The sequence below is a fragment of the Rutilus rutilus genome (assembly GCF_951802725.1).
Source record: "Rutilus rutilus genome assembly, chromosome: 19".
Classification (NCBI taxonomy): domain Eukaryota; kingdom Metazoa; phylum Chordata; class Actinopteri; order Cypriniformes; family Leuciscidae; genus Rutilus; species Rutilus rutilus.
The window spans coordinates 28,740,373-28,767,288 of NC_140232.1; the positions used below are offsets into that span (position 1 = coordinate 28,740,373).

At 36.7% G+C, this 26,916-nt stretch overlaps 1 protein-coding gene across 1 annotated transcript; it reads left to right on the top strand.

Annotated features, from left to right (window-relative positions):
* The first annotated feature begins 195 nt into the window (after positions 1-195).
* On the top strand, positions 196-26,135 carry phf19 (PHD finger protein 19). The gene is made up of 15 exons (XM_084390069.1): positions 196-357; positions 1,972-2,177; positions 2,818-2,899; positions 3,107-3,202; positions 6,329-6,423; positions 6,537-6,685; positions 9,599-9,694; positions 10,616-10,684; positions 11,271-11,391; positions 13,822-13,889; positions 14,024-14,173; positions 14,618-14,687; positions 16,915-17,000; positions 19,101-19,196; positions 24,552-26,135. The coding sequence occupies exons 2-15, from the start codon at positions 1,998-2,000 to the stop codon at positions 24,883-24,885; spliced, it is 1,692 nt and encodes a 563-aa protein (XP_084246195.1). The 5' UTR covers positions 196-357; positions 1,972-1,997; the 3' UTR covers positions 24,886-26,135.
* Positions 26,136-26,916: the final 781 nt, after the last annotated feature.

Consider the following 26,916-nt stretch of genomic DNA (forward strand, 5'->3'; position numbering starts at 1 on the left):
GTCTATCTATCTATCTTTTCCGCTGTTATGTTGTAATATTAGAGCATTTTTGTAATGTCTTTATTTAGTCATTGGATCAGAGCTTGTAGCCCCTCCTCGAGACCGCTGCTGTACTTCCTGTACGCGGATGATGATGATGATGATGATCATCGGGTTATGTTAATTACATAAGCAAAAAGCTTCGCGGGAAAAGGTGAAAAAATGGCGACGTGCACTGACTGCATTTCTGCGCCGCTTGTGCTGTAAAAACACCAGACACTCCCTTAAACATCGCGAATGGGACATCGGGCTGCCAGAGGAGGAATATCTGCACTTTTTGGCGCGTTTTACCCGCGGGACTGGAGAGAAATCAAAGCGGTAATCTCAGCGCGAGATGTGTTTGAATGTGACCCGATTCAAAACCTGCAGCATTAGTGCGTAACAGTCACAGCTGTAGTGATCTGACGAACTTATTCATGCATATGAAAGAGTAATATTGTGTTTTTGCGCGTGTTGTGTTTGATTACAGCCAGCATGACAACTCGTCTGAGTTCCCTGAGAGAAGTTTAATGAGTGCGCAAGTTTTCCAGCATGCACTGATGATGTTGCATGTCTTCAAATGGGGAGGGAGTCAGTGTGTGCAAAGATTCGGCTATGATTTATATACGCAACTGAACTAATAGACTTTTTAGAAGTCGGCACGGCTGTAAAGTGACTTTTGGTTTTAAAGTTGATGCAATAGTTTTCTGTCACGCAGAGAAAAGGCAGGCATGTTTTATTCTTACAGTTAGAGCACGGTTGGAGAGTGTGTGATTCTTGGCCGGCTGGTTTCGATTGATTTGAATATTGGAAGTAGAAGAAAACTGGCCGAGATCAGTAAGTCTGAAGATCACATCCTGACGATGAGTCAACCAGTTCAGTTTCTCTGCTGCCTTTTTAACTCATCAGGGTTTGAGACTGAGTCAGGCAATATTCCCCATGTGCACGGTTGTGGTTGGACGAATCTATTTGCAGTTCTACAAAATTCCTGCAGGGTTGTCAAAACCATCTTGTACATTCAGTACATACTTAACTTACCTGCTGTACTGTACGCTACATACTTGCACATTTTGAGTGGTTCCTAACCAGGTTTTTTTTTTTTAAATGCTTAACTTTGTTGAACCTGCAAAACATTTAAAGCAATACACATCTTAAAATTAATAGATTAATAAAATACATAATATTTAATGTAATAATATAATTAATTTTAAATAACAAAAATGGGTTTAATGTGTTTTTTTGCTACTATTCAGTGTTTTTCACCCACAGTATTAATTGCAACAAAAGCAGGTTTTTATTGATTCATCCATTTTGTCAACTTCTGTATATGTTTTATCAAGTTTTTTTTTAACTCCCTCAATTGTGTCAAGTTTGTAGCACCAAAACCAAGAAGAGAATTAGTATTTCCAAGCTATTGGTTTCCTCAGGAATTTCCTATGGGTTTTTAAAATGGCATTTATGAGTAAAATAAGGTATTTGTTTGGCATTACTTTTGTTTCACAATTTTTGTAAATATAAGTTACTATAGAAGGACTATAGAAGCATGTAACTCATCCTTGTGGTTGTTGTAGTCTGTAAATTGATATAAATCCTTAAACCCCCTTTTTCCATCTGTAAAAAAATACTTTTGGGGTGAATATAGATTGTAAAACAACTGGCACAGAAATAGACATCTTTGACAAGAGCCTTTTCTGGGTGTTTTTTCATAAATGCAACTGAACTGAAGTGGGCAAAACCCCTTATTATGTCAGTGTTTATCTTGGTTTCTTAGGGAGTTTTTATAGAGATAAGTGACCACTTGGTCACTAAGGTTTCCATATTGAAATCATTTAAAAAAAATACTTTAAAATGCAAGTAATTCCACTTTTGGCATCTCTGGGAAACATCACATGTGATAAACCTGATGTAATCTTTGTGTGTGTTTTTTCTTTGCATTTTACCACTGACCCACAGGAAGTGTAGGTGTTTCTACAGTCAGCATGTTGGAATCGGCCTGTCGGGACGGATATCTGACTGTCGGGTCGGAACCTCTAGAACCCAAGCTCCTGCTTCCCAAGAAAGAGAAACCCTGCAGTGACCAGGAGACCAACTTGACCGTGGGCCAGTACGTTCTGTGCCGCTGGTCTGACGGCCTTTACTACCTGGGCAAAATCCAGAGAGTGAGTCGCTGATGCTCTGGGGGTTTATGTAAACCTGAACTGAATGCACAGAACATCTCTGTTTTATTGAACACACTGTATATCCTCCTGGGACACAGCAATAAAAAGTGTTGGAATTGAGTTGTTATAGTACTTGGAGCATTAAAAACATCTTTGCACATAGTCTCTTACCAACATTTATGTATATTATATTTGCTTTCTGATTTATTTAATAATTTGTGTAAATGTATAGAAAAATGTCATTATTTCCATGTTTTGAGTGGCAAATTCCAATGGAAAAACAGGATAAGAGCATTTTTGTTCCTAAAAAATAAATGTCATATTTAAGTCCTGATGTACCTTACAAAGGACACGTGTAAAAGGAATGAAAAAGAAAATCATACTGTGCTTTGAAAGCCCAGGATGTCAACTTTAAGATACACCAGATATATGTGAAGTTCCCAAAAATCAATGTTCCCTACTGTGGACAAAAATGAATTGCTGGGTCCCTGGAGGAAACATGCAAGAGATGTTCATGACCTGATAGCATATGCTCTTAATCATGAATAATTCATTTGGCGAAGACATATTTATATATTTTTTTTACAGTCTTATGTTCGCGTTTCACACCACAAACGTTCCTCGTTTAATTTCCCTATAGGTGAGCACCTCAAAACAGAGTTGCTTTGTGACGTTTGAAGACAACTCCAAGTTCTGGGTGCTTTGGAAAGACATCCAGCATGGTAAGAGGTCTGGGTGGAAATGCACTGTACAAACCCGGGGTTTTTAAATCATTGGCTTTCTGAAGATACAACAATATTCATCAGCAAGCTAGAAAGCAGATATATTGTTTGATATGTCATTGTGTCCTGTGAGATGTCTTTGTGACGCTATGGCATTAGTGCTTTGTGATGAAGTAACAAGCTTTATTCTCTCGCTCTCTCACACAGCTGGTGTCCCTGGGGAAGAACCAAAATGCTCAGTGTGTTCTGACATGTCTCTAGTTCCTGGTAATGAAATCCTTATCTGCGGGAAGTGTGGAATAGGTGAGTGAGGCAGACCTAGCTCTTCACGTAGCACACAAAACCTTGATATATGACAGGAAAAAAGTTTAGATAAAAAAGTAAAGATTCATTTTGAAGAACTGTTGACTCAAAAACTCAGTTATTAGTAGGGCTGGCCTTCACTAAAGATTTTTCTTTTTGACTAATAGACATTCATTTAAGCCATTTGTTGACTAATCACATGTTTATATTAATTTAATTACTTAAATACATACTGTGGGTGGAATAAAGCCTATTCTGCACTCAAGCGCACACATAAAGCTTGCAAAGCACCGGCAAAAGTATTGATTATGGATTTGTCGGAAAAAATAGCAAGGAGACATTTTAATTGTCTATTAATAATCTAGTGTTTTCTGTGTCAGCGTCGGCTGCAAAGATGAAGTTGACGATGCTGACACCTGGATATGTGGCTAATAATAGTGCACATTTATTTAGGTTAACGCTAGAGCGAGCAGCCAAAGTTGCTACTTACTTGCATGTTTCAAATGATAAGCCATATTTGAGGTCGATAGATGATAGGCAAACGTTTGGATTTCCTGCCTGACGTACTGTAATTGCTAGACACAGACTGCAGACCTGCCAACCTGTACGCATTTTGCGTCATTCAGTCATGCAAATAATAAAATGCTCATTTAATGCTGAACTATAAATCTTTACTTTGTGATTATGAAAGTGCTGTGATTTATGGATTAGCCTAATGATAAGCGCGAGTCTGGAGAAACAGGCGTTTATTTATTCATTCATTCTAAGTGTTGAGAAACGTATGTGTTACGTTATTGTATTAATTATAACTAAAGTACCTAATTATGTTACATTTTTAATTTGTATGAAAACTAGCGCGTTAGTTACTTATGGATTAAAAAGTACCGTTGTATCAGTGCTGCGCGAGCTCTCTCACAAACACGGACGCGCGCACACAGAGAAAGAAGATCATTGTAAAATGAAAATTGACTGGCTAAGTTAAAAAAATTTTTTGTCAAAAAGCATTTTGTATTATCCATCCCTGCTTTTAAAATTCGTTAAATGATGGACGTTTTACTGTTAACACAGCCCTCATTATATGTCGGATTCGGAACTTAGCCTACTTTATATTATTTTTAGAATAAGTGATTCGTTATGCTATTATTGGACTCCTGTCTATTCATTGTCAACTGTTTTCTATAAATATGTTTGTATTGGCTAACATTTATTCAGCTAATGCGTGTCCTGTTTAAAATCTGCAATGTTCAAATGCAAAGACAGCACGACACAAATAGAAGCCCTTTTCCCTGTGGTATTTAGTATCATATTTGGATCTTAATTGTACACAATGTTCCTATGTTTTTATCTTTTTATCTTTTTTTTTTTTTTTTACTGTGTTCTAGGGGTTTCTTAATTTTAGACTAGTTGACCAGCACACATTATATGCAATGCAACTGTATAATGCCTGTGTGTCGTCGTCCAAACCGCCCATACAATACCCCCCCTGTCGTCGGTACGCAACATTTTTTTGCAAGGTTGGCAGGTATGAGACTGCATAACTTCGCCACTTCCTGTGGAGTTTTTTTCCCCTGCGACTAACCGAATAATAAGCCTCTTCTTTTTGACTAACGTTTAGTCGACTAATAGGGGGCAGCCCTAGTTACTAGTGGCATTTGCAAAGAGAAGCATCTGCATTGTTATTACTCATCGTACCTGGGATTTGGGATTTGCGTTTTTGAGGTCATTTCATATATTATTTACAACTAAAAGTTGACCTTTAGCAGATAAACAAATTTAAATCTACATTCTTTCTCTTCCTGGAAAACGTCACAACCTTATTATAACTAGTTATGATCATAGACTTTAAAAAAAGATGGACGACGCACCTTCACTCTCTTCCATTGTAGTAAGTGAAGCCGCCAGAGTCCCAATATGGCGCTGGCATCTTCAGTCTCGAGTCTGCGCAGTAGTGAGCGCGAAGTGGAGCCGTGATATTAAGGACATTGAGCAGGGTTTATGACCAATACTGCAACAAGCCACTGGCTTCACTTTTCAGGACTCGTGTGGTACGCTTGGTTATGATGATGATGATGATTATTATGATTATTATTATTTTGTGGGATTGCTGGGTGGCTGATCGATTTTGTTGGTGTCAGCCACCTATCATTTTATTTGACAGTTTTTTGTACAAGTATTGTTAAAGATAATAATAATACTTTATTATGGAAAATGAATATACTGCAGTACATCTAAAATAATAATAATAATAATAATAATTTTATATTTTATGTAGATTTGTGTGGGATGGCTGGGTGGCTGGTGGTTATTCTGTTGGTCAACCACCTAGCACACACCCAAAACATCCTACCTACTACACAGCCACATCCTGGCAACCACCCACAGCAACTTAAAATGGTAGTGGTGACCAAGGCTTTAACCATTTAACTCTGAGGGGACCAAACTATATATATATACTTTTTTTTACATCACAAAAATGATACTATATAAAAAAAAGAAGAAGTTGAGTAGTTTGCATCACTCAATATTACTTTTGGTTATTCAACATTTCTTTAGCTTCTGTGAACAGTAAAGCCCGGCTACTTTGATTTGATTGGCCGAATCTTTGGGTGGGGGGTCAAATAAAATATTGCAGTTTGGCGATCTTAACTTTCAATGTCTATGCTAGCTACGACTCTAGTTACTTATGCATGATCATGCAGCACTCACATTGTCTTCAGAAAATGCAGAAATCTAGTTATATAATTGTTGCTATGACTTCTTGCATGATGTAATTGCTGGGGAACTCTTCTTCCTGTGGATAAAACTGATTAGCATGTACGTGTGATGATGTATTTTAAAAGAATGGAGTGGAAAATGTGGTGCAATTTGCATTCTAAATGCCATAGGATCTACAAAGTAAATAGAGAACTATTCTGGGTGTCTTTGATGACTAGGGGGGTTTGGTAAGACTGCACTACAGTAATGACTCGCTGGGGACGCAGAAGTGGCTCTCTGAAGTCTCAAGGATTAGTGTCGACTTCAGCTCTGCTGTTCATATTTACACATCTGATTGGGCATGAGTAGATTTCTTTTTTTTGCGCTAATATTTGTCCTCCATCCTTCCGCATGCTTGCCTTGCATCTACAGGCTATCACCAGCTCTGCCACTTACCCCCAGTGGAGAGCTCAGCTGACCTGCCGCCATGGTTCTGCAGGAAGTGCATTTTTGCTTTAGCTGTGAGAGTAAGTCCTTCATATCCATGTGTATACACTATATTCCCTTTTCCGTTTCCATATAAATGAATGGGGATCAGGGAAAGTATGTTGCTGACAAGTGTGTTTCATGTGTGTGACAGAAAGGGGGAGCTCTGAAAAAAGGGCCAATCGCCAAAGCGCTACAGGCCATGAAGCAGGTGCTGACCTATAATCCGGAGGAGCTGGAGTGGGACTCTTTGCATCGTACGAACCATCAGCAGTGCTACTGTTACTGCGGAGGACCCGGAGAGTGAGTCTGCCTCGTCTCTTCTCGTTCCGGTCGTTCCCTGCTAGAGGTCTTGGCATTATGAAAACACTGAATGGATGACAGCTAGTCAAACACGAGTTATACATTTTTGCCTGGTTTCACAGACAAGGCTTAAGCCCAGTCCCAGAAAGCAACTTGTACTGAAATCTTAATATATGTCAGTGCCATTGTTTTGAACTTTTACTTGTTGTCAAGATGCACACCAGTAATGTTTTTTTCTAAGGCAAATATATTTATAAAAGCTACTTAATTGCCCTAATTGAACTAAGGCTTAATCCTGGCTTAATCTAAGTCCTGTCTGTGAAACCAGGCCATTATGTTTGACAATAATGACAATAACCTCCAGAGCAGTGTTCATACCTACAAATTAGTCTTTTTTCGGCTAAATTCTACGGTTTTAATCAAAAATGTTGTTCGCAAATTGTATAGATCCGAAGAGTTTTTTTGTGTTGTTTTTTTCAAACATGGTAAACCTCAAAAGAATAAAAAATGGGCTAATTTCCCATAGACCAGAGTCAGACCATAGACGTCTCTCTTGTTGCTCTCTTTTGTGGCATGACAGATCGCTGTAGCACCTCTGTTCAAGCGGGGAGCAACACGGAGCACATGTGAACCAATCATCTCTTCCGCTTTACTAATTACAACACAAAATAAACATGAATGAACATCAGAAGGTTGGGTTTTGAAGTTGTCCTACCTATTTTGTAAAACGGAAGACAACAGCCTTTTTCTGTTTTCTCTAGTCAGGTAGAACCCCCCCTAATGAGCCACACGCAATAAATAAGTAAATACATAAATCATGTATACAAATTGTCAATATTTGTGTGTTTGAAATATTAAATGCACCCAGTATATGTGAAAAATATGATAGAAATTCAAAATGTGTGCTTTTTCTACACGTCCCCTGTGTGCACGTCTCATCAGCTCTAGGGCGCTGGAGAAATGCGGGTCTGTGGAGCAGCTTAGCCAATTGCTCATTTAAGATATGAATGTTTGACATAAACTGTACTGTAGTCAATCAGCGAGCTCAAATCTAGTCCGATATGGGCGATTTATTTATTTTGAGTTCAATTTCAAATCCAAATGTAAAGTTTATGCAATAAGTTTGTTTTTGTGTAAGATTGTCTCAACTTTTTAATATTGGCATTACATAATTACTGACTTTTTCACAGAGCGCTGGTATCCTGCAGTTTGTGTTAAATTATGTTTGGGTGGTTATTAATAATAGTAATAATACTAATATTTTTTATTTCTATAGTGCCTTTCCAACACCCAAGGTCGCATTACAAAGATAGGTTAAGGAATAGAACAAAATACAAACAAAGAGGGATTCAAACAAATAACATCTCCATAACAAGGTAGTATTTACAGACAGTGAGCTGAAGAGTAATATTCAGAGAAAAAATCATTTTTAAGAGGTTTTTGAAGGAGAGAAGGGTGGATGCTTGACGGATGTCTTGAGGAAGAGCATTCCACAACCTGGGAGCCACAATGCTAAAAGACCTGGCTCCCATGATTACCTGACTGAATATGGCACAGCCCCACCTGGGATATTTTTCACCAGCCGCCACTGAAATAAGTTAAGCTAAAAATGAAAATGCAGCAAATGTTTAATTAATTGGAGTGATATATGGTTTGTTTGCACATTTCAGTGAAATGCAGGAAAAAAACAGTGAGGAAAGCGTGACAAATGCACTCACACGCCTTTGCCTCGTGTGCTCGGTTGCTGTCTGCTCACTCTGCGCAAATCATTTTGATCAAAACAAAAATGCACGTGTTATGCAACAAACAGTAGAACAGGGACTGTCACGGGGTGTCTGAAAAATACAGACCTTACTTGCTTTGTAGCAGTGGTCATCTGATTATTATATCACACTCTGCCACACTGTTCAGGATCAGCTCTACATGTGTGCTGTGACAGAATCAAATCAACTGAAACTTCATAAGTTAAACATAAGTTATACATCTTATGTTTTACTTAATAATGACAAGCACAGTGTTGTTACTGTTAACTACTTAAACTGAAACAATGAAAAATCATTTTCTTTAATTGAAATAAAGCTTAAATAAAATATACAAAATATAAATATTAGATGAAAAAATTAAATACGTTTGAGCTGAAGTACTAAATGTACTAATAAAAATAACAAATAAACTAATGAATAGATATAAACTAATAAAAATGACAATACTGGAAGAATCAGCCTTTTTGAACAAATCTCTTGAATGAATGATTCAATGACAAATACATTTTTAGCAGTCACTTGTCGCCACCTACTGGTGAAACGATGTAATTGATACAATCGCTATTTGCAGCATCAAGTTACTCTCAAAAGGTGATTTGGTCTATAATGATCGCCACCGTAGAAATCAGTGTTTATATCCGAAGTATAAACTTTTATCCCAGTAATTCTGTGATAAATTGAATATTTGCAACACAGAAATAATGATATTGTGTGGTTTGTGAAGCTGTTTCATACATTTATGACAACTGCTTTCTCTGGGTCTCTGGGAATGAGATCACCTGGGTGTTTAAATCGAGATCGCAATCTTTTACTGATTAATTGTGCAGCTCTATTACTCGTGCTTGGTCTACATAAGTGGTATTGGTGCGTCCCTACACATGTATTGTAGTTCACACTCCAGCTTCAAGAAACATCCAGTTAATGCTGTGCTACTGGTTTTTCTATTGCTGCTGTTCTATAGACACACCGTTTGAATGGAAAAAAGAGATCTGAGCACCACTCCATCACACCACCCCCTTAGTTTTGCTCGTTCTTTTTTTATTTTTTTATTTTTTATCTTGAAATGTAATTGGTCTATTTAGGTCTTTGTGCTTTGTGTCTGATAAGAAACAATCAACAGTTCCTTTCTTATTCTCGATTTTCCCATCAGGTGGTACCTGAAAATGCTGCAATGTTTTCGCTGCGAGCAGTGGTTTCATGAGGCGTGTACGCAGTGCCTTCAGGAGTCCATGATGTTTGGAGATAGGTATGTACAGAGCTACATTTATCACAAACTTTACCACAACAAAAGAACTTGCATCTTTGCATCAATACTCTGCCATCCTTCGGTATTGATTTCTCGTATTTTCACTCAAATCAATGAATTTTCCTGAAAAACAATTGGCTTTAGATCATTAAAGTAATGCTTTCTGTGACTGCATCATGGCCGAAGGGTATCTTTAGGAAGTGGAGTGCCTAAAATCTGCCTGAAATCACTGTAATGCACAACAACCTCATGTGGAATTTGGTTTTATAAATCAGCAACAACATTAATATGATGAATAAATAAACAATCAGTACATATTTAAATGACTGAAGTAGTTAAATAATCAAAGTAAACAATTCTTAAGCAAAAATCTCTCATGTAAATCTGAGTTTTTGTTGAACCAGCTGCACTCATGGCGAGCGACACATTTGTCTGATTGCATGGTTTAATTAAATTAAATAATTCAATCTCATTGGTCGCAAATCCAGCTCCACATAGCTGTAAACCTCTGATTAGCTGTGATTGTGTCATGCAACCGATTCACGTTCAGTGTGTACAGACAAATTGCTCGTTACTGGGAATTGCTCTTTGGTGGCTTCGAACGGCGAATCGGTCCAATCAGATTTCAGGGTCGGCGTTTTCCGTTTTATAATGAAATGTAAGCCGTTGCTTTTCAGAAAGACCAATGAATGCAATAACCAAAGTGAAATTCTATTTGCAACATCTCAACAGTGATGATTAGTGAATATTGCGACAAACTTTAATGCATCGTCGCACACAGGCAAGATTACATGCATTAGGGGATTTTTTTAAAAGATCATAATGACACTGTCAAGCACAATTTTTCTGTGGCCGCAGCAACATTTGTACCTCTCCAAGGTATGCAATTTAAATGACTCCTTTTTGTCTTTTCTCTCCCAGGTTTTACTTGTTCATTTGTGCGGTGTGCAATAAAGGAGTGGAATACATCAAGCGACTGGCTCTCAGATGGTAAATGGGCAGCTCTTCTTTTCCCCCCTCACGAGTGATTGTGCCCAGATCTGTGTCAGAATTATACAGTCAAAGCGTCGGATTTGATTGATACGGGCCGGAGCTCTCGATCCGGAGCTTTTTCTCTGGTGCGCCCGGCTATTTCAGAAAGTAAAGTGGGTTCAGTGGGGTTTTTTTTTCAGCATAGAGTTTGTCTAGACATTGATTCTTGCTTTTTGTCCCAAATGAGAAATAGCCATTTGAACCAAAGATTTGGTGCTGAGAGGATTTCTTATGATAGCAGGGGATTACTCTTGAAATACAGTGAGCTGGATGTGCTGGATATTTAGGTATGAAGTCAGTCTCGGTTCGGATTTAAGCCTTATCCTTCTTAAAAAGTCTGGTGTGTTAAAATGGACCTTGCCTTGTGAACAGAAAGGCACTCTATTTAACATTTACCATGTGACATTTCATGCAGATTTTGGCAGTGTCATTTGATCTAAGAGCATTTCTGCTTTAGGTCTAAAACATCTTCAGCTTATTCTCACACTTTAGAGCTGTAAGTGGAATTATGCAGTTTTTTTTTTACATTTTTTTTAATTTGCAGGGTGGATGTGGTCCATCTTGCCCTGTACAACCTAGGAGTCCAAAGTAAGAAGAAATACTTTGAACTGGAAGAGATCCTCACCTTCATCAGCAACAACTGGGATCATTTCCAGATGGGCAAGGTTATATATATATTCAAGCTTTTTCTATCCAGGATCATTTTAGGAAAAAAATCAATAAAGGTAAAGTCTAACTTTTAGGTAGTGATTTGTCTGGTAGATGATTGCTGTCATTTCTAGGAATTGAAAAGCAGTTCCTTTGAAATAGGTAGTGAAAATTTGACAGGTGTTTTTCTTTTCTTTTTTTTTCTCCAACCTTTTGAGAGCTACTTTTAAAAAAATGAAAGTGTCTGAGAGCTACTCATGTTATACAATACTTAAATCTCGTAAATAATGTACCATAACTCTCAAATTAACAACAATCCAAACTGTTATTTATACACCTGAAAGAGTTTATGTACACATGTCACGTAGGGCTGGAAGTATGATTATTATTGATTTTTTTTTTATTCATTTGCCCGATTAATCAAGTAATCTAACGTCTCTGTTTAAAAAATGTCCACACTTTGTAATAACGGCTGATTTTCAGCATGCCCGGGAGCCGCCATTATTGGGGAACATAAACATGTTCCATCTACCTGTTAAAATTAACAAGAAGTATTTGGGCCCATTTTCGTATCGGTCTGAGCAAAAATGACAGACAAAGAAAAAGTTTTGAAAGTGTACATTTTCAGATTAATGTAAATCCACTCTCTGCCAGTAGGTGGCGCTTGTGAAACAGCAGAAATGGAGCTGTTTGCACTGTAACCTCTGTAAACAGATCAGCGCTGTGCTTATAAACATTACTTTATTAGGCTTATACGGAGGGAAGATAAAAAGCGAATGCCATCGAAACTTTTTCTGAAGACAGTCAGTTCTTCAGTCAGGTCTTATACATTCATAGAATACATTCTTAAATTGTTTCATATAATTTCTCTCAGCACTCTGCCTTCCATCATGTTTTCACACAAACGAAACCTACGCTGCGCCTGCGTGAGACTTAAAGGATTAGTTCACTTCAGAATCTAAATTTCCTGATAATTTACTCACCCCCACGTCATCCAAGATGTTCATGTCTTTCTTTTTTCAGTTAAAAAGAAACTAAGGTTTTTGAGGAAAACATTCCAGGATTTTTCTCCATATAGTGGACTTCAATGGGGTCCAACAGTTTGAAGGTCCAAATTGCAGTTTCAATGCAGCTTCAAAGGGCTCTACACGATCCCAGCCGAGGAATAAGAGTCTTATCTAGTGAAACTTGTCATTTTCTTAATTTTTTTTTCTAAATAAATATATATATATACACTTTTTAACCACAAATAGCATGTCTTGCACTAGCTCTGCGATGCGCCACGCATTACGTAATCATGTTGAAAGGTCACGCGTGTTCTGGTTCAAAAAGGTAGGGTAGGGCGAAAAACTATTTTTTTTTTTGTAAATGCCGTTTGAATTAGTCTTTGCACGTTCGCTTTGTACACACTAGGTCGGTACTTCCACCTATGTCACGCGTGACCTTTCAATGTGATTACGCAATGCGTGGCGCATCGCAGAGCTAGTGCGAGACGAGCATTTGTGGTTAAAAAGTATATAAATGTTTATTTATTTTTTTGAAAATGACCGATCGTTTCACTAGATAAGACTCTTATTCCTCGGCTAGGATCGTGTAGAGCCTTTGAAGCTGCATTGAAACTGCAATTTGGACCTTCAAACTGTTGGACCCCATTGAAATCCACTATATGTAGAAAATCCTGGAATGTTTTCATCAAAAACCTTAGTTTCTTTTCGACTGAAGAAAGAAAGAGATGAACATCTTGGATGACGTGCGGGTGAGTAAATTTATAAGGAAATTTTGATTCTGAAGTGAACTAATGTTTTAATGCTGAATTTAAGTAATGCCTTTACTGTTGCTAACGCCCCAAATTAGGCACAAACATCTTTCGCCTGTATTTGTAAATAAGAATCCACTCTCCCATTCCTTTTGAAAATAGATTTTTTTTTTTTTTTTTTTGCTTTAATTATGTCTTTACTCATTCTGATGCAAACTAAGCATGATGAAGTGCTTGATCAAAACTCGGAAGTCCCTATAGGTTTTTTGTTCTATTGTTGGTTGTTATTTTGCTATATTTAACTACATCTGCATGTTCATAAAATAAATAAATAAATAACCTCACTTACTTAATTAGCTTAATTAGCATAAAATATACCTGTTTATATTAGCTTACTCTGATTGGATGAAAAGTATGTCTCGGCAAGCTACCTCCAATCAGGCCGACCGGTAGCTCGCGGGCGACGTGTTGGAGACCCCTGTTCTAACCGCTTGTCATGTGTAATCTGAGAAAACAGCATTGCTAAATTGCTCACACTTCTGAGTGGAAGACTTAACTATAGCGAAGCCAATGGGCTTCATTTGTCTTTATTGAAACATGACAGCTCAAGGCAACAGCAAAGTAAATGTCTCATCATAAAAGCCCATATCACACCGCCAGTTTCTCTCAAAGACTTTCTTACCTATTTCAGCTCTCCAATACTCCTCTCTCTGAACGAGGCCAGTTCATTCTTGATGCCCTCAACAACTATAAAAGCAAGTAAGAAAAATGTTTTCCTTTTTGTTTTTATATGTGTGTGTTTTTCTAAATATATCTGTAATATACTGTATTAAAAAAAAATCTAAGAACACTTTTCAGTGTATATCTATTCTCTAAACCCCCTTTTTTTTTAGGTTTCTCTGTGGGAAGGAGATCAAGAAAAGGAAATGCATTTTCCGACTAAGGACAAGGGTTCCTCCTAACCCCCCATCTAAGTTGTTCCCAGAGAAGGCCCAGAACAGTGAGGGCCACAGGGGCCACAAAAAAGGGGCCAGCAGAAGCAGGTTAGTTATATCATTTTCCTTATTAGTGCCTCCCATTTTAATGAATGAGACCTCTTGTTGATGTCACATGGAAACATTAAAAATCATCATGAGACTGATCCCAATTAAATATTTTAATTGGTTCACAGTGCTATTTGTTTATTATTTATCCAGTTGGCTGATCATAACTGAGGTCTTTATGTCTTTTAACGTTTCAAAGGGAATTTAGATTTTCGCAGTGCTTTGATAATGTAAATGAATGCACTGAAAGACACTTGGCTTCTCCCCTATAATTTTACATTTGACAGCCACATCTCCTTTTTAGGATTCAATAGTGTTGCCTCTCAAATCTGTAATGACAAGTTTAGTGGGTGGAGATGATGCATTGATTGACAGTTTATTTAGTTCAGCTGTTATTATGCACAGTTATGTCGACTGAATGTTTCTCTTCTTCCTCTGTTGCAGTAACTCTGTTCCTGCAGAGAAGCGGAGAAAGAAGAGGTCCAAGTGGCTGCTGGAGGATGCAATTCCTAATGTAAGCTTTTCACCAGGGTAACATTTCACTGCGTCACCAGCCGTATAACATGACCTTTCTTGTCTGGTTTAAATCTGTGTTCTGTTGTTACAGTTACTAGGTCTGTATAATAAAAAGAGGCTCTGGGCCAGTTGCATAAACATTGTAAACAACTAGCAGTTAGCCAAGGGTTCATATATTTCCGATTCAAAATAGGCCAGTCTATGTTTTTTTATGTAAATTATTTAAAAAGGTTATGACTTGCTTGTAAGACTAGTCTAAGCAGTTTATGCAACAGTGTATTTATTAGTGGTCGAATTATATGAATTGTTCAGTGGCTAACATTGATATCTAGAGATGGCCAATACAATGCACCATTCAAAAATGGGGGTCAGGTTTTTTTGGGGTTTTTTTTTATGAATGAAAACTTTATTACAAAATATTTAAATGCTGTTCTTTTAAACTTTCTATTCATCAAAGGATTTTTTTTTTAAAGTGTCATGGTTTCCACAAAAATAATAAGCAGCACAACTGTTTTCAACATTGATAATGATAAGGAATGTTACTTGATCACCAAATCAGCATATTTGAATGATTTCTGAAGGATCATGTGACTAAAGACTGGATTAACGATTCTGCAAATTCAGCTTTGCCGTAACGGGAATACAATACTTTTGAAAAATGATTATAATAGAAAACAGTTATTTAAAATTGCACTAACATTTCACAATGCTGTTTTTACTGTTTTTGATCAAATAACTGCAGCCTCGGTGAGCATTAGACACTTATTTCAAAAGCATAAAGAAATCATACCTAGCCCACTTTTGAACAGCAGTGGATATATGTTTTACAAATTAATGACATCAAATAAGACATCTAAAAAAATTCTGAAATTAAATAAACCCTTTTGCTAAGAAATATTTGAGAACAGGAGGTGTTTGATATCCATTCACAAGATGATCAGACACCGTTAACTGGCCAATTGGGCATCATTAGTAATAGTGATGCATAATTCAGGGATTCACAAACTTAGAGTATCAAACCCCTTTGGCCTAAAAAAAAAAATATATATATATATGAATGATTTAACAACATGTTCGCCTGTTCACGGTTCTGTTAATCGTTATTTTATTTTGATGTTTTTATTTTCAATTTTTTATTTATTGTGATTTTACAATTTTATGATTTAATCATCAACTTTTCATCAACTCACAAACACTGGCCTTGCTGATTTATATTGATCTATCACTAAACCACACACGCGCGCGCGCACACACACACACACACACACACACACACTAAATAATTCAGTTTGTGCAGTCCTCTTGAAATCTGATTCATGAAGAGGTGAAGTGTTGGACTTCTGAGACTTTGTTTGACCTGTCAGCCCAAATCTGAGCTTCCCTTACTGAGATTTTGTGCTCTAGCACTTCTCGAAGTTTCTGGAATTTCTCGCTAGTTTAATTTCATGCAGCCAAGCGTTCATTTCTGCTGCTTGTTTCTTTTTTGCCATTTTCTACAAGGTTTCTTATGTACTGACTATTAAATTTAAACATGACCCAAGCGAAGTTTACTCTTGGTTGTCTTCTCCTGCCTCTCTTCATCTCTCTCTAGTATCTTCCCTGCGCCCCGTGGTGATCTTCTTTTTATTCCTTGACGCCTGCTGCCATGCAGACCTTGCATTTCTCCCCCTTCTTCTCCTGTGTTGTTTTGTTTCTTTCTCGCCTTTGCTTTCCCTCCCTCATATTTTTTCTCTCACTGTTGGTGAAGCTACTTTGAAAGCCAAGTTACAAGCCACTCATGATTTCATGTCGCTGAACTCCAGTCAAGCTAGCCTTTAGTGCAAGAATTCAGCTGCACTACAATCTACTGACAAAAAGTATTCACGCCACTGACATAATCTATTTGGGTTACGTCGCTACTTTAAGTTTGTTTCTCCCCAACCCTCTCATTCTGTCTTTCTAAATTTTCTAAAAAGGATTACATTCATCCTCTGAAGCATTTAACTGACAAATCCTTCTGAGAGGTCTCCGGTCCCCAGACATGCTTTACTTGAACTACACATCTTGACACTCCAGGCAGCACGGCTAATAATGCCAAGAGCGACTTCAAAGATGGCATTAGAGTGACTGTAATAACCATGACGGCTCTGATCGTCATAATCAAAGCTGTGATTATCGTCATTGTCCAAATGCGGCGAAATGAAATTAACGTTGCATTTCATACTTTGTTTGTGACCTCATCGCAGAATGACCTCACCTCTGCCTGGAGCACCAATCATCACATGGCCAACATCTTCGACTTCACGCTGGACGAGCTGCAGAGTTTAAAGAGGTGAATTGAACTTTTTGTTTGTTGCCCTTTTTTTTGTAGCTAAAATCATTCACACAAGTCCAAAGCTTTTATTTCATTATTGTTTTTATTTATTTTTATTGTTACTATTTTTATTTTTTTATTGAAGCAAGGTGAATTGGGATTGGCCATTGGTGTGAAATAAATATAGAATTAAATGGTATATCATAATGCATAATATATTAATATAAAATGCAACTGTTCAATGTGTGGTCACGGATGTGAGTATATAATGACTTTGAATGTTTATCGTCCAATTAGAATATAGTCAAAATTATTATATATCGATAAGAAGTATAAAACATTTTATAATATTAACGATTTTTAAGGCAAGGCAAGGTTATTTATGTAGCACATTTCATACACTATGGCAATTCAAAGTGCTTTACAGAAAATAATTAAAATAATCACAAAATAAAAGCAAGGGAAATTAAAACAGTTATAAAAGAAAATAAAAGAGATTATGATACAGTTATAAAATGAATTAAAAGAGTAAAAAGATGATACATAGATAGACTTCTCATCTGGCAAAACCGACATATCATATTTTTCACACAAAAAAATTAGTTTACACCATATATATATATAATATATAAAATATTGGTCATACCACACTTCCTTAATGTGAATAAAATCATCACAGTAAGATAGTTTATTAATCCATGTTTTTCAAGTGTTTTGCATTTTAAATTCGGTGTGGAAAAGCCGTAATATAGCATAACTGATTTATGTGGTGGTACTAGTTCATTATTTACCCTTGCCCTCTTAGTGACTTAATAATTCATTTGGACTCTGAGGCACGTCGTAACAATTAAGCACATAATACAGATATCTGCATGCTTCGGGTTTGATGGCTCATTTGATTAATTTTTTGATAAAGTCGCCTCACCTGTGCTAAAACTGGCAGAAATTAATTGTCACCTTTCCGTCAATGTACATAATGAGATCTCAATCAAATTCAGTCTCACGGCAACAGCCGGCACGCTTAACCTTTTCCCATTACCTTTGATTTTAATGCTTAAGCATCTATTTATTGGTTTTCGAACAATCATGCTCATTTGCATCCATTTTCCTTTGAAATATCAGAAAGGTCTTTCACTGTTTCCCCAATCACAACCCCACCCCACAGAAAATATATATATTTTTTTATCAACACGGTTGGCGAAGCGATTTAATTATACTTTTCAGTAAAGGTTATCATCTCTCAAACAGGCCTGAATAATGAGAGAATTGGAAACACTATTGGGGCAGACAAAGCTTTGAGAGGGGAAAGCGGCTGTCTGGGAGGGATTGTTGAAGAGAATAAAAGAGAAATCTGGAGTTGGTTTCGGCCATAATAAAAAGGGCACGTTGGGTTTCATCACAAAGCCGTGAACTGTAGTTAATGACTGCCGTCCTTTGAATGGAAGTCCTGATAAACTCTGGTATAGTCACAATCCCAGCGCCGTATAATGTGTTGAATAGCAAGCAGCAGGTCGGATCAACTGTATTCTTTTGTGTTCTTCAGTAGCCCTTTTGCTTTGGCCTCTTGAGTATGACTGAGATTAAAGTTATTGAGAAAGATAGGATTAGTAACATGACGTCACATTGAAACAACATTTTCTCCAATTTTTTTTGTTTTATGTGACTATTTGTGATTTATTTGATTTATTTTGATATAATATAATAATAGTATTTATTATTATTGTGAATTTGCTTCTTTTTTTTGTTGTCATTTTTATAACATTTTTTAATTAGTTTTATTTAGCTTTAATTTATTAAACTTAAACTTAATTTATTTTAATTAGTTGCCCAGACAACATTTCAAATTTTCTTTTTAAGTTTTTCATCTAACATTTAGATATTTTATTTTATTTCAGCTTTATTTTAATTAGCAAAAAAAATGTTTAGTTAACAATTACAACACTGGTTTCAATCAATTCCTCGTAAGTAAAATCAAGCCCTACCTATTTGCTCTGAAATGTCACATTATGGAAGTAAAATGGGTTGCTAACTGTGTGTTAACTTTCATGTTGACTGTAAGTATGTGCATCTTTCCTTGTCTCTGTACCTCTTTATGGATTTGTCCATCTTCATTCTTAGCACCAGTTCAGGACAAACATTCAGTTTGGACCAGGACTCCACTGACGCAGCCAGTACTTCTGGTTCAGCCACCACCAGCGTCTCCTATGACTTCAGGTACTTTTTAGTTTCTCAGTTTCTTCAGATCTGCAAATAACAATGTAAGATAATCTTTCAATTGTTTTCTACATTTGCCAGCTCTCTGTGGCACTGACTAGATTATAATAACCATGTTCTGTTGGAGGGTCAGAGCAGACATAATACAGTATTTAGTACATCATTTATGCAGAATCTTTACACAGTGAGGCACCTTAACTCACCCAAGATTTGCATCCTCACAGTGTTGCAGAAAAATGAAGATGCAGCGTGAATTGGTAGGAATCAGATTGCGACTTTTTGAATTGAAATAGAACAAATCCCTAAGTGCAAAAAAACGCCCACCCCTATGTTGTATTATTTTTTTTTTTAAATGTATGTAACATAATATATCACTCTTGTGAATGTTTATTTAAATACACACTCTTATAGTATGTTAGGTTTAAGTTTGAATGTTCAAAAAACAATATTTTTCACATATTTTACACTGTTGCAGCACCTCTCTTCCCAGTCTGTCAGGAACGCTCTGTTTAGTTCCTGTCGCTATGAAGCCCCTCGTTCCGAAAAGCGCAATGTGCTCTGATTGGTCGGCTGTACCACAGTGTATTGTGATCGGTCAACTGCTTTGAGCGTGTTTCGTAAATGTCACGCCCCTTATCCTAACGCAACTAAATGAGGCCTCCCCTTTTTTTGTGTATGTCTTGGGCGGGTATTTTTTCATTTTTAAATGAGGAATGTTTTGCCATGTTCCAGAAAGAAAACTCAAGACTACAACAGAGGCCTATCCCATTTTAAAACAGCTTCATTGGCTGCCAGTGTCTTATAGGATCCAATTTAAAATTTTGGTTCTAGCATTTAGAGCCCTGCATGGTCAGGCTCCTTTCTACCTCAGCGATCTGATTCAGCCGTATACCCCTGCACGGGCTCTGAGGTCTGTGAATCAAACTCTGCTGAAGGCTCCACGCACTTGTTTTCGGACTAGAGGTGACCGATCCTTCCAGGCTGTTGCTCCTAGGCTATGGAATGGTCTGCCGCTCTCTTTACGCTCTATTGACTCTGTGGATACTTTTAAAAGTAATCTTAAGACTTATTTATTTATTCAAGCTTTTAATTAGCTACTTTTTGGGCTGTTATGATTTCGGTGTTGTTTTCATTGCATGTCTTTTTTTCTGATTTAAACTGTGTTGTGAAGCACTTTGTGGCCCTTGTCTGTGAAAGGTGCTATATAAATAAAACAATACAATAAGAGGCGTTTCAGGGAGTTCAGAAACAGTGTGCACTTATATAGTGAATAGCTCCCTTTGGAGTGACTTTAACTTTGCAGACCTATTTCAAGCTCAAACAGCAACATTACACAATAGAGAAAGTTGAAAATGTAAAAAAGCATAATAGGTCCTCTTTAAAAAGGAACTGAATGCATTAACATATTAGCAAAAAAAAAAAAAAGTAATTGCTCACATCGCAGCTGATATATGAACTTGTTTAGCCATGGGGCTGTAGATTTAGCAGCTGGTGTGATGTAATCCTTCACAGGCTGTTGCGAATCACCCGTGCTCTCGTACATCCTTGCAACAGTGCGATTCAAATAAGTGAAGTTAAAGCCATGCATGTGACGTGAGGTCAGCTTAATGCATCTCTTCAGTGGACCATTTTCCGAACCCGCTGGGACCCTGTTGCCATGGAAACCACGGATGCTAATCCTGTACTTCAACTTAAGTGGTATGGCGGTTCCATTCAATGCGAGCTTGAGGTGTTCCGGGAGCTCATTTGTCATGACTTTTGAAGTGGTGACATCAATGATATCATCTAAACCACCGGGCCAGCGGGGTGCCTCTAAACGCTTATCTTTTTAATATACATGAGCTCGAGCAATTGTCAATTTGACTCGGGCGCTGGAATGACCATGGTGGGTTTGCTGAAATTCCAGGCCTGTGTCCTCTACACCTTTCATCTCGCTCTTTCACAATTGTCCTCTTCACGGCTACTGCAGCGTAATCAATATTGCTGTAGTGGGACAATTTGGCAGCGCGGCTGTCACTGTAGATTCTCACCTCCTCCGCTGCCCACAAGTTAAAGAGGAATAACAGGCGTCCATCAACACCTGATGTTGTGTGTAAACCGCTTCTGACAGCTCGCAGAGAAATATGGTCAGATTATGGGTTATTTATGGTTATGGCCACTTGGTTGCTCCTGTTTATTTTAAAGTAGAGTCAGTGGAGGCTGAAAATTGGAGTGAAACCATGTCTGAACAGAGATTGCCATTGGTCAGTTAGGAATTTGGATGTCGGTCTGTCAGCTTTTTGGGTCTCGTATCTGGCTTTCCTTTAGTGCTGAAGGTCAGAGATATTTTCCAGGTATTTTCAACCTCTCCTGTGGCATGTTAGTGATTCACCACAGATTCATTGGTGTTATGCAGTTTTATCCAGACTCATCCCTCAGTGTATTAATTTAAAAGTAAACTTAAAATGAAAGTTGAGGGACAGGGTTCACTTGGTCATGAAAAACCTGGAGATAGAAGGGAATTTGATTTTTTTTTAAATGGAAAAGTCCATTTAATTTGTTTAATATGCAATCTTTTATATAATAAATAATATATTTAGGACTCAAACATAAAATCTTGAAAAAACATATTTGTATTTTAGAATTATATATTATATCAATAGTGAATATGTATTTTTCTATTTATGCTCATGCTTGTGAGTGTGACTTTTTAATCATTTTTATTTTTTATCAATTCAACATGAAAATGATCTGCAAAGTTGTCTGAATTGTTGTTTTGAGATGCAAAATTTTTTTTTTTAGATGGGTACATTTCCAGCATTTCAATTATGATTTTTGCAATTTATATGATAATATGTGTTAAACAGATTCAGTGTTATCTGTGCATGAAATAATCATACAAAAGTAACCAGATTTGACTGGCCACAGCCTGAGTTTAAAAACCAAATCTAACCGATTTTAAATGCTTTTTAACTTGTTTAGCCTTCATTTATAAAAGTGGGTAACACTTTAGTTTAGGGTCAGTTCTCACCAGTTGCTTTTTAGCATGCATGTTAGGATATTGGCTGTTTATTAGTACTTATAAAGCACATATTAATGCCTTATTCTGCATGACTATATTCTACATCCCTTAATCCTGCCCAATACCTAAACTTAAAACCTTACTATTAACAAGCCGTAATTAGGAGTTTATTGACTATTAATAAGCAGTAGTTAGGAGTTTATTGAGGCAAAAATCATAGTTAACAGTTAACAGTGAGAAAATTGGACCCTAAACTAAAGTGTGACCTAAAAGTGTTTACTGTATATTTGTTTATTGTGCAGTGATTGACACATTCCTATAAATAAACAGTTCACCTAATTATTTACTTGAACACTTAATCATTATTTTTTTTCTTTCTAAATCATTATTAGAAAAATAATGACTATTGATGACTAATAATGATGATTTTTATACTTTATATTCCTTGTGAAATCTTCGGTTCCTCCTCTTATCTTTTTCCCTTTCGTCTTCCTCACAAAGCTTTATTTTCATTGTGGAGCGTTATTGGCGCTGTCGAGCAGAGCTTTTTTTTTTTTCCTTCTCTCTGTTGAGTCACCACTTCTTCTGAAGCTCTTCAAATTCCTGGTAGAGATGCCTCATGTCCTGCAGGCCAGATACTTGTACAGTTAGTAATCCCTTATACTTGTCCTCTATTTCTTATTTTATTTTTGTCACCCACTGCGCTAGGCCAGGAGAAATCGCAACCAAAGAAAGCAGAGGCCTGTGCGCAGAACATGAGTTGGATGGATGGATGGATGGATGGCTGGTTAGAGACTGCCAAACGTCCCCACTCACTCTTTGAAATCTTTCCCATAGTTTGTCTTATTTATTTTAGGATATGAATGCTCATTAGTATTCTTGCAGTGTTCCTTTGGGTGTTTAGAAAGAGGCGGAGAGAGAGGGTGGAGGAAAATAAACACGACTTGGATTTTCTCGACTGGAAAAGTTGTGAGGGTCGACAGATCCCTGTCCCCTACTGTGCATCCTAGTTGTGGGCTAGATCAAACACTTCACAAACACATATCTGCTTTCCATGCTTGGCTTTCATGTACTAAAACTGTTTAGCTCTACATCCCATTTTAGCAGCTGTAATGATTCTGAAATGGAGGTTCTCAGCATTGGATTTTGATATCTTGCTGCGATTTCCCATGTTACACTTGCCCTTGGGCAGAAATGTGTGGTCATTACGAAGCTTATGCAGCTTGGAAACTCCCCAGGAGATTCGCACAAAAAAAAAAAAAAACACCTAAAAGTCCAGTTCTGCTGTATGACCTTTAAAATGCCAGAACGCCCACAGAGGCAAGTGAAAGGGGACGGCGAAGTAAGATTCTGTGTTAAACAGGGACATCTTGTGGTGGACAGTTTCAGTGCATCTATGCAACTGCAGCTTTTTACATTAAAGTTTCTTTAATATTTTTTTGCTGGATAATACATATTTAAATAATAGTGCACTTTTTACCTGAAATAAAATAAAATAGTACAAAATACTAATATTTTTATATTTGCAGTTTATAGAATGTATACTGAGCAGTTTGCTCATTTGTTTATGTGCTTAGAATATCTGGACTTTTGTCAATATGTGATGTATGCAGGACTTTATCCCACAATGCAATGCTCTGTTATCTTTACCTTCCATTTTTAATGTCGTAAATGATCCAGAACAGAAGTATTTATAGTGATTTTATTTATTTATGTATTTTCAATACCATTCAAAAGTTTGGGGTCAGCACGATTTTTTTTTAAACGTTTTAGAAATAAGTCTCATACCAAAACTGCATTGATTTGATCTTAAATAATATTGTGAAATATTATTACAGTTTAAATAATACTGCCTATTTTAATATATTTTTAAATGCAACTTATTCCTGAATTTTCTGCATCATTACTCCAGTCTTCAGTGTCACATGATCCTTCAGAAATCATTTTAATATGATTTGGTGCTTACGAAACATTTCTTGTTATTGTTCTGTTGAAAACAGAATATTTTTGTGGAGACAGTGATGCATTTTTCCCCCCACTATATTTTGATGAATTGAACATTTTGATCAATTTCATGTGTCCTCGCCAAATAAAAATATACATTTCTTTAATAAAAAAAGAAAATATTTACTCCCCCCAAACTTTTGAACAGTAGTGTATTTATTTATTTATTTAATTTTCCTCACTGACAGCAGGAAGAAGTATGCAGTCGGTGGTGAGCAAGTACTCTGTTCTTGATTTTTATCCATCAGGGTTTAGATTGTGAAGATTTCAATCTCTGGTTACATGAGCAGAAAAGATGTGAAATATTATGAACAAACATTTTTTTTTTATGCTTCTTATGTTCTTTACAGGAAAAACGTGGGCAGTCGAAAGAGGAAGCTGCCCTCCTCTAATTACACTGTGCTGGCCACAAAAAGAGAGATGGTGGAACGTGAGCTCAGCCCCATCAGCATGCCTGGAGAAGAGAGTAACGTCATGATGGAGAACAGCATCGACAGCCACACCTTTGAGAGCATCAGCGAGGACGATTCCTCGCTGTCTCACCTCAAGTCTTCCATCACCAGCTATTTCGGGGCGGCCGGCAGGCTCACCTGCGGGGAGAAGTATCAGGTTCTGGCTCGTAGGATCACACCTGAAGGAAAGGTGCAGTATTTAGTGGAGTGGGAAGGAACTACACCTTACTGAACATCACACAACAGCAGATGGATAACTCCCCATAGTTTTTCCCTACATCGCTTTTCTGAAAGCCATAGTTTCAGAGCTCTAGTTTTGTTTTTGTTGTTTCCCACAAACCACATATAGTGTTTTTTTTTCCGTTTTTTTTCTGATATTCTGGTCTTATATCAAGTCTTTGTTTTTCTTGGCGTCATTTACAGTGTTCTTTTAGGGCACTTTAAACATCACAAACATGAACGCATACTAGCCTTACACATTATAACAGCCGGTATTAGGTAGCAGATAAAGGACAGTATTATGTAACATGAAGTCATTCCGGTTTAGTTTTTCAGATTCAAACAGTTTAAGAGCATTCGCCCTTGTGAGTTTCAGTTCCATGTTTAAAACATGTTTACGCTCATCTCCAAGAGTAGTTTACTTAAAGTAATTCATTGTTTCATTCATATCTCTCAGTATTTCTGCAGAAGGAATATATAGCGACATTTATTTGTTCACCTAAGATTAACAGTGGTACTTTTTAGCTGTTAAAATATTAGTCAGCACTTTCATTTTTTTCCTTTTCAACCATAATATTTGAATTTGTTCTTGGTCATCATATAACCAAAGTGAAGCAAATATTGCTTTGAGAAGTATTTTTCTATTTTATATACTTTTGTATGCTCTGGCATGTCAGATTGGATATACAAGACCTGCTTTGAAAAAGCAGAAGGAAACTGATCATCTGCATTTCATTTCAATAGAATCTAGGCTCTTTACCCACATGTGAACGTCAAATCAATGTTTTCTACAAGCTCTCCAAAGATTGTTGTTGTATTTGAGCTGGATCTGTAAGGGGATTCGTCCACTTATCAGATTATTGGATTGACTGGAAAATTGAAAGTAATGTGAAGTTTTAAAGCTGTCAGGGTCTATAATTTGACTTCATTAGTTTTATAGTACACAACATTATTAAAAATACTTTATTATTTACGTGTATATAATTGGATATAAGATTAGCCCCATTTTATTATTGCACTATTAACATGTTTTATCAGCTATGCAAGCTATTATTGGATAAATTTACCTATATTTTCTAATTGATTTTAAAGGAAAAAATGTATAAAAATATATTTCAAGTATTTACTTTTTACTTTTATAATATTACCCCAATGGAAAAGCATTTGTGAAATTGAACACAGATTGAACAAAACAATGTGTTGGTTTTTTTTTTTGGTCAACTTGATCACATTTTAAGAGGAGTTTTATATTTTGGTTACGAGTTTAACAAGGTTCAGAAGAGAGACAAAAAGTATTTGTATAAGATTAAAATTAATACGCTTTGAATGCTTTTATGACTATTTCTATACATCACACTCAACGTTGTACATGGTTAACATGTACATGTTTTTTTTGGAACAGTGTTGAAACATGTTAAATGTGTAAACTTGCATGTGTCGTTATTCATTCATTCCTGTTTCAGACCATTAAAACAGTTTGTCAGCAATAATTTTAAAGGTGTGATCTTGTGTGTTTGTACCATCATTTTCACAGGTGTGAGATTCTTTATTCTGCATAATACACAAATATAACTGTAAATGTAAACTGGGAGGTACAATAGCCATAATTAATTGGATTTTTCTTCTCATGTGAATGAGAAGAGAATGGCACATTTCACAAGTATAGAATTGTTTGAGGAAAATGTATGTTTTCTTGCCAAGAACATCTGCTTTAAGTTCCTAAAATAATAATAATAAATACATAACCCCTGTGTGTCAATGACATGGTCGTCATGGGGTCATCATTTACACATCCTGTGACAAAAGGTTAACTCATGAATATTAATTACGTGATGCTGACGTTCCTTGTTAGAGCGTCCAGTAAAGCAGCTCAATTAATATTCATGAGCCGCAAACTTTCAACGTCTGCCTACCACCCAATCAGGTAGGCCTACCGGGCGAACGTTACGTTATGCAACTAATATTCATGAGCCAGGCCTGCCCGAATTTATGTTTACTTGAGAGGAAGGAAACAAGTGAATAAGAGAGAGGCAAAATCTCATTT